Raw genomic sequence first — 14,849 nt, 5'->3', positions numbered from 1 at the left:
ACTGAGATAGAAACACAATCATTCCCTATATGGATTTAATAAAATGTCTCTCAATATGTGGCTTATATTATGACAATACATGTTTCTCTGTTTATCCAATACAAATTGTTTTTTTGTTATTTTTTTCTGTTTTTTTTAATCAGGTTTGAGGGCTGGTCTAGCTGCTTCTATTGCAGGAAGTTCAATTATTAGCAAAATGTTGCTAGCAAACATCGATCCGTTTGGTGCTACGCCGTTTATTGACCCAGATCCAGATTCACTGTAAGAATTTTTTTTTTTTCCAAATTTACTGTTTTGCTTTAGTTTGCTTTTCTTAAGCTTTTTTTTTACTTTTTTGTAATCTTTTTTTTCATCATGAAATTCTGTATTGCTGTCATTTGGCAGTAGGTCTGAAATGGAATTCAGACCATTTCAAGGTCTGAAAACAGGTTGGATTGTGCCATTTTAGATATGAGTAGTGCAGAATTGTCTTGCAGCAGCAGAAATAATGAGACGTTTGCTCACTTACCCCTTGCCCACTGGCTCGGAGAGGAGGAGGCCAGCAGTCCTTCAGAGCTGGGTTTTTCTGCCCAAACTGCTGGTCTGAACACAAGCTCAGCCACCAGCAAGATGTTGAAGCAGGTCTAGGCACTTCGTAGTGGAGGAAGAAGAAGAGTGTTCCCCTAAGGACTGCAGCAGTGAGGTGGAAATTTTGTGTCCTAAGCTGTCTCGGCTTCCCAGAACTGGGTGTAGCACTGGCAGAGACTTATGGATAGTGTCTGGGTTGTGGGCCGCGGCTCCCCTAAAACAAAGCACTGCTGTGCCGGCAGCATCAGTCAAACATCTAGCACCAGCATGCCTAAACACAGCCTGGGTGCTCGGCCCGCTGTGGTGCTGCTGTCTCAGAGCCGTGCCTGGGGCAGCTCTTTCCTCATATTCCACTGTTAATTTTGGGTATGGTGGAGCTAGTGCTAAGATGGGGAGGTGTTACAGTTTCTTCTTTGTCCTACGGGGAGTAACGTGCACTTGCAAAGGAGCTAGCAGCCAATCTGTCTCTTTGACTGCAGTTGGGTTTCCTCAGGGAGATTCAGAGGAAACATCTCTTGATGTCTTTTGATTGATGTATCTGTTCTGAGACCAACCACAATCTTGGTCAAAGCTCTGTGTGTCCAGGTACTATACAAATGTACAACTAATTATCTCTTTTCTTCTATCAGGGAGGGATATTCAGAAAAATGTGTCATGAACAACTACTTTGGAATTGGGTTAGATGCAAAAATTTCACTAGAATTTGATAACAAGCGAGAAGAGCACCCTGAAAAGTGCAGGTAATATAATTGTCAGTAACAGAGCCAAGACGTTTCCATTATTTTCTTTTCCTTATCTCTTTATTTGAATTTCTTAACTTTTTCTCATCCTACAAATACAAGACATAATAATGTGTGTATGTCAATATGTGAATCTTAATCGTAGAATCACAGAATCTTGTTTTACCCGTTTTCAGAAGTCGGACGAAAAACATGATGTGGTATGGAGTTCTTGGCACAAAAGAGCTACTGCAGAGAACTTACAAGAACCTAGAACAAAAAGTTCAACTTGAGGTAAATTTTATTTATGGGCAGAATGAGTATTTTTGCTTCCGCAATGTGTAGTGAAGAATTTGGGCTTCCTCTTGAAACCTTTTAGAGTTCTTACGTCAACCCAAGCTGACCTCAAAGGCACTGTGTAAAAATGTGCTATGTAAGAGGTGGTTCTCCAGGTGTTTTTTTGGAGTAAAATGTCAGTAGTTAAATATCCCAACATACCCAGTATAATGTTTCTTGTAATTACTGTGGGTTTTTTCAGAAATCTTCTTGTATAGATAGGATATGTTTCTTAATGTTTACTGCATTAAAGGGGGAGACCAGGTTTTAAGGAGAATAACAGAAATGATCATACACTAAACAGAAGGAAAGAGATAAGGAGTCTTAATCCTTCGGGTTCATTTTAAACTATCTGAAAGCTTGATTACACATATAGGAAGAGCACACAGATGATCTTAGTCAAAAATTCCTGACATAAGAGGAGAGATTCTGAATGTGCATCACAACAAGCCCAGCTACATCTATAGAGACATTCTCTAATAGGTGTTTGAGACAGTCACACGAAAGAAGCAAGGTATTATCACAGCAACAAGAAATTAAGTGTATATTATCAAAACATAGTTATTTTTTGTCTTTTAAGTTCCAACATAAAATCTAAGTCTTCTTCATGATACTGGGAGCTTAAAGGAGATATAAATGATTACCAAATGCAAAAAAGGACTGTGGGATGGCTACAGTTGTTTTCATCCAGAGAATATCTAGGCTGGATTTTGACCAAGAACATACATAATTTCTCTTTTTACTTCATGCTAACCATTTCATATGGAAGTGTATTCATTCATATTTATATGAAGATAACTTGTTAAGTTGAAAGAATAATTTTAAGTTACTGGAACTCTTTATCACTCCTCTGAGATAAAGGAAGATTTTGTCTGGTAGCAGCAGATTGCTGTTATCTAAAGATTGAGTAATTATCAAGGAATTATGCAGTAGTTAGTGAATATAATGACAGGAAAGAACATTATGTATGCTGCAGATAGAATTCTAATTTAAGGATCTTTTGAGTAAGATTCAAATAAGATTCAATAAGGCATTCAAACCTGACCTTTCCATAATTATTTTTGAATATTTCTGGAAGTAAACCAGCAAGTAGAAATTTCATATTTAGTATTGCTTTGCATAATATTAGCCTTATGCTAAAACATGTGATGAGGCGCACAGCATTGGAAAATTAAAAATATCAATTTCAGGAATTGGAGGCAGACCTCTACTATAATACAAATGGATGTGCAGCATCTATTAATACCACAGCATATTTTGGATACTGTCACATTTTGATTAAAATGTTAAATTCTGTCTTGTCGCTGAGATTAAATCATAAAAAGAGAGCACTAAGCACATTCTGGAAATAATTTTGCATCTCTCTCTCCTCCTGATAAAATTGCTACAGATTTTGTCCTTATTTCCTGAGGATTTCTATTTCATTTGTATAAATTTAAAATCCTTCTGTGGGACTGGTAACTTGCAGTAATCTAGCAGTCTTCTTTAAAGGCAGCTTTACCTGCAAATTCATGATCCCCAAAGTGACACCTGAATCCAGCATTTATGATCAACTTGCTTGAATCATAGAATAGAATCATTGAGGTTGGAAAAGACCTCTAAGATCATCGAGTCCAACCGTCAAATTGAAATCCACGCTTGTGGCACTGCTGCAGGACCGCACTTTTGACTCCCAGTTGAATGGTTTGAGATCATTGGGCTCACCTCTGCAGACAGTTTTACTGCTGTAAGTCAAGAGTGATTTCACTGAAGTCTGTAAATTTACTCTTGGCCATAAGTAAGGTGAGATTGACCTACGTCATCCCATGATCGTGTTGAGTAGGACTTCTTGGCCATAAGTAAGGTGAGATTGACCTATGTCATCCCATAGTTGAGTAGGACTTGGAGTTGCTTATGGGTTTCGGAAGATAAAGACGTAAGAAAGAGGGAATAAATGGTCAGTCACAGGAGCGATCTCTTACCTGCAAAATCAACAACACCTAGCCATGGCCAGGGTAACAAGTGTGGGGTCATTCCTAGATTTGCCTTTGCACTTTTAGGAGGAGAGTGAGTTATTTTTACAGGAAGGCAAGTATACAAGTGCTAACAACACTTACGTTTAACTTCATGTTTGTGGCTATGCCAGAAATATTCTGGGATTTTTTTTATTTTTTTTTTTCCCCTGCTTAATAGACTTAATTAATGTGAAATCGTGAAAATGTGTCTTTGAAAAATCATGGAACACCTCTGCCGTAGATACTAGTATTTTTTCAGCTCCGCAAAAATTGGTGGTAAGATTGGGAAGAAGATGTTTCTATTAGAGCTGCTTCACAGCATGGATAGAATAGGCTTGTGTCAACTTATTAATGACTCCATCCTCCTCTGCCAGCTCTGTTGAATCATCATGTATTAAAAATGGCTGATTACTTTTATCACATTATTTATATACTGAATGAGCTTTTATCCATTACAGTGTGACGGACAGTACATCCCCCTTCCAAGTCTGCAGGGCATAGCTGTGCTAAACATTCCCAGCTATGCTGGTGGGACTAATTTTTGGGGTGGAACCAAAGAAGATGATGTGAGTAACATTAAAGAGAAGTAACCTCCTGGGCAAAACCAGCAATAAATACCATGAGCTGCTCTTCTCATTTAATTTTAATAGTAGTAGAGTATGTTTGGATAGCAACTCTTATTCAGGGAGGCTGTTTGAGTTTAAACTGTGTTGTCTTGTATTTGATTTTTTAATTGAAAATATATCCCGTGATTTTTCACTGTCTATTGCCTTCTGTCGTGTCCATTCCAGCAAAATGTTCATAATAAGACTTAATTATTTTTTTAAACAATGGCTCTGTGAGACAGTATTTTTAGAAACTAATTTTATAAGCAGAGACACAAATAGTTTCTCTCTATATTGTTTTACAAACTCCTGTAAATAAGGTTTCTCAAAGCATAGATTCCTCTGTTTGCTATATTCTAACAATAAACAAGGTGGACAAGGATAATCACTCAACAGTTTATACCTGAATTTTCCACCTGTTCTTCAAACAGCTTTGGACTAAGGGATGGTGATTCAGAAAACGAGGACTGATGCATTTAGTGACTGATAATATAGTGGGGGTAGTAATCTGTTTTTTAAATATTATTTTCAATGAGCTTCTAAAATATTTTAAGATATCTTTTTTCTCTTCTTCCTCACATCTCCTAAGAAACGTTACACTACTCAGATACTTAAATGTCCTACAACTTGGAGCAGTCTTACTGCTGCCATCCACTTCACGCACAGTGCAACAATTGTAATTACTAGCAGATTATGCTAATTCTGCATGTCCTGATTTAGTGTGTGTGAGGTCTGAATCACCTAAAACTGTAGTTGCAAATTAGCTTGTGATTTTAATGTAGACAATCCAGGACCTTTTTTTCCAAAATGCTTTTGGTTTCTTGTGAGTTATTATCCTTTGCTTATATACATACACACACACACACATATATAAAAGTCACAAAAAATATTTAAACATGTTTCAATGTCCTGTTCTTATTTTTGGTATATGTCAGAGGATGGCAGTTCTGCTTATATTTGGCTATGGATATCTAAAGTTTTTATATACTCCATGTTCATATTCATCACTTGAAAGCATCTCTAGTGTCTGCTCAGCTCCTGTTCAGGAGTTTATTTTTCTCCCTGGACTACCTCACTGGGAGAGAAGATCTGTCCTAGCTGTCATACCAGTATACAGCAAATGTGTGTGTGTGTCTCAGAGCGGTTTTACTGATATTCTTAGTCTTCTGGTGATCAGATGGGCCAGCAAAGTGACATGTTTGTTGTGGACAGTTAGGAGCGTAATTCACTGCTTTAGTGCAGTCTTGAGTGACTGATCATCAGAGGTGGTGGTGGTGGTCTGAAGTGCTGCTGGTTCTGCTTACCTGGACACAAAAAAGGTGTTCCCTTGACAGCTGCAAATATTCCTGAAACATTATCAGTGAGCCAAGCAGGGCAGCTGCACGCCTACTGACTTGAGCGGGGCTTGTTTAGGCATGCTTTTTTGGTGTCCAGAAGACAGGCTGGAAACGTGACCTGCAACAGGGAAGGAGGGAATTGTTTCTTGAACGTTGGTCCGTAGAGATTTGTTTGCCTTTATTAAAAAAAAAAAAGTATGGTTGGTTTTCAGTACAGGCATGTTTTACTGGCGGAGAGACACAGCAGACTGGGTTGTGGTTTGCCTATCCTTTTGCTAAAATCGAAGCACAAAATAAATGAAATTTTACAACTACTTTTTCTTAACCCATGCAGAACTGGCCCTGTAGATGTCAGTTATACTTGTTAAAGCTGGATCACAGACTCTCCATACTTTTTACCTTGGAATAACAAAATCACTGTCTTTGCTCTTTTCAAGACGTTCACATCCCCATGTGAAAAATGGAAAAATTTCCATGGAAATTGGAAAAATGGAGAAACCTTTTGCTTCAAAACAGTCTAGACCCAGTAAAATTGCACTTTTGTTCTTTGACACTCATCTGCTCAAGACATATCTGTGCAATGCTGCGATGCTCTGAAGGGAAGTGCCACCTGGATGTGGCACTAAACTGTGGCAACTGTGCTGTGCAGCCCTTTCCCTGAGAAGCCCTCCTCAGCCTCCTGGCCAAAGCCACCGCTCACTGCACTGGGGTCAAGGCTCCTACTGGCTTGGTGGGCAGCGGGGACCAAAGTCCCTCACCCTGTTCCCCATTCTCTCCCTCCCTGAGCCATTGCTGCAGACACTATCTGGATTACGCGGTCCTGGATCTGCACCCTCTTATTCTTCACCTCCAGGAAATCCTCTCTCAGGTGCCTCTGATGCAGCTTACTCTGCCCATGGTGCCAAATGAGGTAGTCTGAGTACCACTCAGAGAGGTGATCTCTCTACCCGTTAAACTCTTACTGGAGTGATTTCTCCTGCTGGTTTTTCTCCCTCATTGCTCCCTATTGCATATCAGGATGAAATGGTCAAGCTTCAAAGTGACCTTAGTATGGTATCTCCTGCCAGACCCAGCTGAACTCCAGCCTAAGACTTGCTGTGTGGCATGGCTGAATCTCCCTGCAGGACACCAGGTGGCAATGGCACACACGAGACTTCGTGCGCTTTGTGTAAGCTTATGGAAATTCAGTGTCTTGGCTGGATATCAGGACGTTTGTTCCATACAGAAGCGGTTTTCATATTTACAGCGGATAATTGTATACAGCGCACGCAAGATCCTCTTCAGTATGAAAGCTCTGTTTAACAAAGCCAAGCACGGACTCGGATGTTGGTTCCAGAGAATTCAGAATATAAAAAGATATGCTCTTCTGAGAAGAAAACCACCATTATTCCTCTTAACTTCAAGAACCTCTTAGATATTAAGTACATTAACCAAGCAGAGATTTGAATTGGCCTTTCATCTTGCCTTGAAAAACATTTCTTAGTCGGCACGCTGAAACTTGCCATCCTTCCTATATAAGGATATGCCTTGTTGTTCAGATATTTGAAATGCTACTAGCATTGCTGTTTTAAAATAATATTTGCCTACTGTCTACGGTATCTCACTCCTATGACTTTTGAGACACAGTGTAGTTATTCTACAGTAAGTAAGTTAGAGCATTTAAATGTTGAAAACAAATCTGTAAATTAATCTGTTTCATTAAAAATGCAATCTAAGCACTAGATTTACCATCAAAAATGGAATATTTTCTTTTCCTTTCAGATATTTGGGGCTCCATCATTTGATGATAAAATCTTAGAAGTTGTTGCGGTATTTGGCAGCATGCAGATGGCAGTTTCAAGAGTCATCAAACTGCAGCACCACAGGATAGCTCAGGTTTGTTTCTTACTTGAAAGCATGCAACATGGTTGGCAGCAGTTTGGGATGATGGCAAGTAGCGGTACTCTTGATGACCACCACCCTATACATTAATAAAGTGCTGACATTGTTTTAATTTTAACGGGTAACAAATTGTGTTCAATGATAAATGAGGTGTAAAAGTGCTTCATCCTTGAGACAAACCTGGAGGGAAGCCGCAGCTCCTAGTAATCAACATGTTTCAGGTGGCCCGTCAGTTTCATTAGTATTTATTGCTCTGTAAAATAACGTGTTTGTTCTTTTCCAGTGTCGGTCAGTAAAGATCACCATACTTGGTGATGAAGGGGTTCCAGTGCAAGTCGATGGAGAGGCATGGATCCAGCCCCCGGGAGTGATTAAGATCATACATAAAAACAGAGCTCAGATGTTAACACGAGACAGAGTATGTTATGAAATACTGTTACTAACATTGTTTCTGTAACAATTTGATTCAGTTATAACGTGAACAAAACAGTGCTTATAAAAATGTTTTATAACTATCTATATAACTTACATGATTACTTAGAGTTGCATAATTTCTATAAGCCAGATAGATAGAGAATTGTTCTTTTGTATAAGTCACACAGCTCTTTGTCAGCTTTTATCAGTGTTACTAGTGCTATTCCTGTATTCTTATTAATATATAGTAAGAAGAAGAATGGTCAAAATTTTATATATTTTTGTTTCTTTCTTTCTTTTCTCCCCCCCATCGTCTTCTCCTTCTTCTTCTTCTTCTTCTTCTTCTTCTTCTTCTTCTCTAGGTGTATAATACACAATCACATACTGGAGGTTCTGGCACAGTTGCATAAATACCAAAGTTCTATAAAGTCCATTTTTCAGAATAACTTTCTGCAGATTTCTCTCCTGTCTCTCTCTGTTCTACTAATCCTCCCTCTCCCCCACCACCCGGTCTCAGACAGAAGAGGCACGTGCAGAACCTAGTCACAAAGCCACTGGAGAGTTCACGCTTGTCTAGGATTACTGTGTGAAAGGCGTATCTGCCCCTCAGTTCTCCGTCCACTAACTGGATGGTGAATTTAGGGTGCGGTTAATGGCATTTGAACTACATTTTAGTAAATTTGTTACTTTTTCCCACCATTTTTTAGGTTTGAATCTTATATTACTTTCAGATTTGGATCTTACTATCCATGCTTGTATTATCACTGTCTTTGTGTTCTTAGTTTGAAAGATGCTTATTGAGGATAAAGGAGGGAGAGAGAGAAAGCAAGCTTTCAGAAGTGACTTATTTTCTTCACTATGTTTTAAAAAAGTTAAATTTAATGTCATTATTTATAGAGCTTGTATTATTTATATAAAATTAAAATTAAATTAATTTGTTAAATTAATTTTAATGAAAATATTATAGAACTTAAAATTTATATAAAATTAAATTTTAAAATAAATAAGAATACTCCAAATGCTGTGAACTGAATGTATAATTCATTTTGATTAGGCCTTTGAAAACACCCTGAAGTCTTGGGAAGACAAACAGAAGTATGATTCCTGTAAGCCTGTCATTCGATCTCCCTTGTACCCTCAGCAGGCTGTTGAGTTGGCTACAGAAGAAGAAGTCGCACAGATCCAGCTGTGCTCACAAGCTGCAGAAGAACTTATTACCAGGTACAGTAAAATTAATAAGTTTGGATTGGCAACCTAGACACCGAGACTGAATTATTCATGCAAATGCATACATAGACTTAGAAGTGTATATTTTCCCTGTTTTTTGATTAATGTTTAGTTGCCACTCTATCAGTTTCATTGTTTTGTTGTTTTTTTTTTACTTTATTTTTAAGGCTCAACTTGTTTATTTATGCTTTTCTTATGTATTTCTGTAATTTTATTTTTGTGTGTTTATGTATTTTTTTTCTTGTGAAAACTGACTTTCTGAAGGAGCAGTGGAAATGGAAAATTGGAAAGCTTCTTTGCAGAGAGGCTTTTGATTAAAAATTCTCATTTTATGCAAGAGCAAATATATTTTTATTGAAAAAAAACCCTTAGAAGTCAACTTTAGAAGTCAGCAGTGCGGATGTATCCACCTGACCTTAACTTCTCCTGACCTTATTTCTCTTTAAAGCCTTGTTACTCACAATTTCAAAAAGATGAGCACTTTTCAATAGAATGGAAAGTTTTCTTAAAATATTGTACAAGTAAACAGTTAACACAGCAACATTCAAGGAGCCCAAATTGCCGGATAAAATCTTCATGCCTTTTTGCATTCACCCACTCATTCATTGTTATTGCAGCTTTCTATTTCATTCCTAATGCTCAAAATCCTCATCTCTGTGCCCCTGGACACTTCAGTAATTTACTTGAGTTGAGATGATAGTGGGCTGATGGTATAAAATTGATCCCACAGCCTTGCTTATTTTCAAGAAGTACTTACTTCCTGAGATGCAAGTACTTTAATAAAAAAGGCACTTCAATTTTCACAGAAAAAAAAGCCTAGATTTTTTTAAGAAAAGCATTTTTTTTAAATCAGAACATTTTATAAAGCTGCTATTCAGTTCATCATGATAACAAATTATCTTAAGCATCAAAATCAATTCTTGGAGTATCTGTTGAGTTGCACTGATAACATAAGAAAGGAACTGAAGAATGACATATTCTTTTTATACTGTACTTGTGACTTAAGTAGACATAGAAGAATAATTTAGGTTATAAATTATCCAAAGTGAAGTTTAGCCAAGACAGCTTAAAAACTTTACTGTTCTAGAGATGGTCCTGAGGTTATAATTACAGCTAGACCTCCCATAATCTCAAATGACTGCAGTCAATTTTAATGTCACGTCTGAAGGATATGCCTTGTGAAATAGGTGTAATGGCTTTTAAGATAACTTCAAGTAAGTTATCTTAATGTGCTAGGGTTTTCCTCTATAGTTTATTTGAATTAATAGCCCCAACATTTTTTGGTACAATTTTTGCATACCATTTGTGTTCTAAGACAAATAAATGTGTCTCGGTATTTCATAGCAGAATAAATCTTCTGTGTTATGGATATGATTTATATGAGGCGCTGTATTGCTTGAAGAGATACTTGTATTTCAACTTCTGTTATAAAGGACTATATTTTTTTAAAAGTGTTTTGTGAAACATATCTTTATATATTTTGTCATCTGATAATGTTGTGTACTCGGAAGAATTAGTCTTTAAAGGAGGTAAGAAATATTTTTCTCTCTCTTTATATTTTTGTAGGATCTGTGAAGCAGCAAAAATACATGGCCTCTTGGAGCAGGAGCTTGCTCATGCCGTTAATGCATGTTCACATGCATTAAATAAAGCCAACCCAAGGTTTCCTGAGGTAAAGGAAGAACAGAAATCTATGTATAAGTAAATAAGCTATAATATCTGTATGCTTAAGCTTCTGACATGGGAGCTGTATTGTACTCCTTGTCCCCATATTAAAACAAGTTGGATGATAATTCTTGAAGTTTTTGATAAACAAGACTTCTAAATATACATACACATGCTCAGATTTAAATGAAATTGCTTAACAGATGAATGGATGCTGTATCTTCTCCCCTTTTTTGCCACTTTTTCTAAGGTGAAAGTAAAGGGAAAGTTACTTCAGGTTCTGAAGGTGCTGCTCTGTATAGCAGCAGGGGGTCTCAACCCTTCACGTGCATAGGGAAATACCCCACAGCTGATGAATTCGGTAGAGATCATGCTCAATGTTTCTGAAATTTATTAATAATACCAGGAATGGGAGTTAGGAGAACTGCCTTCTTACAGAAGAGTATTAAAGAGGAGAGTCCCCTCCTGATGTTAGATCAATACGATATCTGAGAAGGCAGAAGATGCAGTTTCTGCATTTATCAGTGTCCTCCCCACCTGCTACTCTCTTTTGTGAACATGGGACATTAGAAAGGGACATTAATGACACTTAAAATGCAGACCCTCTGGGTGGTGTTGCAGGGGGGAGTGAGCAGTCAAAAGGGAGATAGGGAGTTTGGATTAGGGGCACGGTAAGGGTATGTCTGTTGCCTTTCGGAAGCAGCCAAGAATTCGCTTCATCTGCAACGGAGGTCCACAGCCAGGGGTGCTCATCCTGAAGTGATGCAGCAGTGCTTATTAAATCAAGTGAGGCGGTGTACTAATGTAGCTCTGAGCATGAATAAATCAAACTCGTGTCAGCAAACAGCAAAAACAATAGGCCAAGTAAGCTCACATCTGCTTGCAGACAACTGTGTAGGCATGTTCCCAGACGCAGAGTGGAGGCATGACAAAGGCTGAACAAATGCTGTTACTACGTACAGGTCAATTCTTGTGGATGCGTTCTTAGACCTTTTCATGCTTAATTGTTATCCAAGTGCTATGCAGAGAATGTAAAGGGGGTGAGGGGAAATGAGTTTCCTGGTTTCTCTCTTCACACTTAGACAATCTGGGTGTTTTCAAGGACTGGACCCCAAAAAGATTAATTAGGTAGAGGCTGCCTATATCTAACCTAAATTTACATATGGTAAATATATTAGTTAACCTTTGCTTCTTAAAATACAGCTAGTGGCTTACTTCTTCTAAGGATAAGGTGAACAGTTCGGATCAACAGTTGTTAATAAATGAGGCCCACAACTTTTCTGCTGGCCTTTGTCATCCATAAAAATCGTAGATTCATCTCACAGGTGGCTGGTCACTTGATGATCTTCAGGATTGTATAAGGTCATATTAAATGAAGTTGGGGAAAAGACAGTAAATAGATACTACATTTTTGTTTTCTATTCTCAGTGCTGAAGAAGTTGTCAGTGTAGAGCTGAATTGATGTATTTCTCCTAGGAGAAGATGCTTAAGATCTCTGCTCTAAGCCCAAAGTACTTATTTGCAGTTTGACTTGCATCACTTCAAATAATTTTTATGCTTCTTATTCCCCAGAGCCTCACCAGAAACACTGCCATGGAGATAGCTGTCAATGTGAAGGCCCTGCATAATGAAACTGAATCTCTGCTAGTAGGAAGAGTTCCTTTGGTAAGGTGACAAAATACATGGTTTTATTCCCTCATTCAGATTATCTGTGATTTGTTCTTTGCTGATTTTTTAAATTGACACAGGATTTATGACCTGCTACAAGAAGCTCTGTAAGGCCAATTGGAGGATATTACACTGCATTTGTGGTTTGGATCAGAATGAGTTATGAATTCTTGTCCTAGATTGGCATCCATTTTACCTCACTTCAGATATCTAAAAGGTCATTGCCTGGGCTCTTCTTTTTAGTAGTCAATGGAGAGAAATAAGTATCCCTGTTGAGGCTGGTACACACTCAACTGTCTTGGAGGCCTATCTTAGAAAAAGATAAATCATCTTCTGGAGGTTTAGCATTTAAGAGAACTTCCGGAGTTCTATTATGTGACCATCTTCAGAGTTTAAAGAGAACCTGGGGTGAGAGCTGTTCAGACTCATACATTCAACTTCTACAGATCTAATCTGGGCAAGTAAATCTCACCCTTGTTCTAACGCCTGTCAGGAATTATTTTATAACCTCTAACTGATAAGTGTTCAGTAGACCTCTGATGGTACTGAAGACTTTGCATCTTTTTCTTTGGCTAGTGTTTCTGTGCCTAAAATGATGAAGACTGCTCAAGAATTGTTGTACCTTGATGTATAATTAGAAAATTTCTACATGTGACATTGTGAAGAGAACAAAGATGTCAGGTTTTCTCTGCTGGTCCACTTTTATATTAAGAAGATACTCAGTAGGAACAGTTACATTTTCTTTGGATTCAAAAGCAGATTTATTACTAACTTACTGTTTATTTAAGTCTTATAATTAAAAATGGATATAAATAGGAATGTTTTCATTTAGCTGAGTTATCGTATGAAACTTACTGGTGCAGGTTCAGGTACCTTTTTACACAAGTGATAAATGGTACGGGTCTATTCTACAGTAACAAAAAGTTAATATGGTCTAAAGGCTAATAACCATATAAGTTCTAGAAATAGTCAAAGATCAGACTCATATGATCTATTTTATGAGTTTTTAGAAGGGAAAGTTATTCATTAGATGTTTTTGTCCAAGAAAAGGGAAAAATATCTGCTGGTTTTTTTCAAATTGCTATTACTAATCCCCCATATTTCAGATTGAATGGGGAATCAAAACAGAGAAATTTGTTTAAATTTTAAAATAGTTTAGGAAGAGGAATTAGAAGAAAAGATTTAAGTTGGTAATGCCATACTAGGACTAGTGTAATTTATCAAGGCAGTCTGGAAATAATGTTATTATGGAAACCTTCCCATGGAAACATTACCTTTTCTGTAGCCAGTTGTGATCTCATTGTGTTGTCGAACTGGTCCCTTGTTCAGGCTCCAAAGCTTAATTTGATTCATTTGTCCATTTCTGATTTTTACATGTTGTACTTCTGCTTCTCATTATGGTCTGTGCAAATGTCTTACTGAGTCTACATCAAACCCATTTTTTAATAAAAAGGCTGTTTGAAAGATACTGAGATAATCTTCCAGAGGTGTCCATTACACTCATTTGACATCATGCTTGTTTAGAACAGTATTTCACACTCACAACAACAAGGCACCCTGGTTAACCTTATTGCCATGTATTTTATAAATGCTGAAGCTACATGTATGTTGGCCCCTCACTCTATTAAAATAGAGACAGATGAAATGTAAGGTGTTGCTTGATGCATCAGCTGCTGCCATCATACACTGTTCTCCAAATTATCTTTCTCTGACAAAGATGGACCTTCTTTCTATATCTTCCTCCTCTTTTTTTTTTCTTTGCCTCTTCAGTTCTCTCTCACGCCTCTCTTTTGTGATCAAAGCTCCTGATAGCAGTAAATTGATGGCTTTGTTGCATATACTACAGTTTTCCAATGTATTAAGGGAGAAGTATGACAGAATGTTTCATTTCAACTGAATGAAATTATCTGAGCCCACTGAAATCAAATATTTTCATATTAAAAATTTCCTTTGGGAAGGAATTGAAAAAATAATTTATTTTCATTGTTTCATTCATAGTGTTAATTTCCATCTTGGAAATAAGAAGCTTCTCCAAGATGTTGTAGGAGGAGAATTTACCCTAAATTGCTGACTCTTCCTTTACCAGAATTTCACTATTGTTTTGGGTTTATTTCAGAAGCAATATTGCCAATGCATACACTTTCTCACCATCAGATGAGAGTTTTTTTGTCCTCAAGCACAATGTTTTCCTTTGAGAATCAAGCAATTAGATAAGTGCTTGTTGAGAAAGAGATAACTCTCTGCTTCATTCATTTATATAAAATTCCTCTTTCCTCTCGTCCTATCACTTGTTACTTCGGAGAAAAGACCAACACCCACCAACCTCCTTTCAGGTAGTTGTAGAGAGCGATGAGGCCCCTCAGCCAGCGATGAGGTCTCCCCTCAGCCTCCTCTTCTCCAGGCTGAACAGTCCCAGCTCCCTCAGCCGCTCCTCAT

General features: G+C 37.6%; 1 protein-coding gene across 2 annotated transcripts in view; it reads left to right on the top strand.

Moving 5' to 3' along the window:
• The window catches only part of DGKH (diacylglycerol kinase eta), a 78,204-nt gene that overhangs the window by 51,235 nt on the left and 12,120 nt on the right, over positions 1 to 14,849 (top strand). For both annotated transcript variants that reach the window (XM_009275640.2, XM_009275639.2), the window contains exons 17-25: positions 144 to 261; positions 1,197 to 1,307; positions 1,484 to 1,580; positions 4,075 to 4,182; positions 7,320 to 7,433; positions 7,723 to 7,857; positions 8,908 to 9,074; positions 10,647 to 10,752; positions 12,318 to 12,410. In XM_009275640.2, coding sequence (XP_009273915.1) covers positions 144 to 261; positions 1,197 to 1,307; positions 1,484 to 1,580; positions 4,075 to 4,182; positions 7,320 to 7,433; positions 7,723 to 7,857; positions 8,908 to 9,074; positions 10,647 to 10,752; positions 12,318 to 12,410 — 1,049 coding nt within the window. The remainder of the gene's footprint in view (positions 1 to 143; positions 262 to 1,196; positions 1,308 to 1,483; positions 1,581 to 4,074; positions 4,183 to 7,319; positions 7,434 to 7,722; positions 7,858 to 8,907; positions 9,075 to 10,646; positions 10,753 to 12,317; positions 12,411 to 14,849) is intronic.

Source organism: Aptenodytes forsteri, unplaced genomic scaffold, assembly GCF_000699145.1.
Source record: "Aptenodytes forsteri isolate BGI_AS27 unplaced genomic scaffold, ASM69914v1 Scaffold172, whole genome shotgun sequence".
Classification (NCBI taxonomy): domain Eukaryota; kingdom Metazoa; phylum Chordata; class Aves; order Sphenisciformes; family Spheniscidae; genus Aptenodytes; species Aptenodytes forsteri.
The sequence above is the reverse complement of the archived record's forward strand: the minus strand, read 5'-3'. Positions and strand labels throughout refer to the sequence as shown.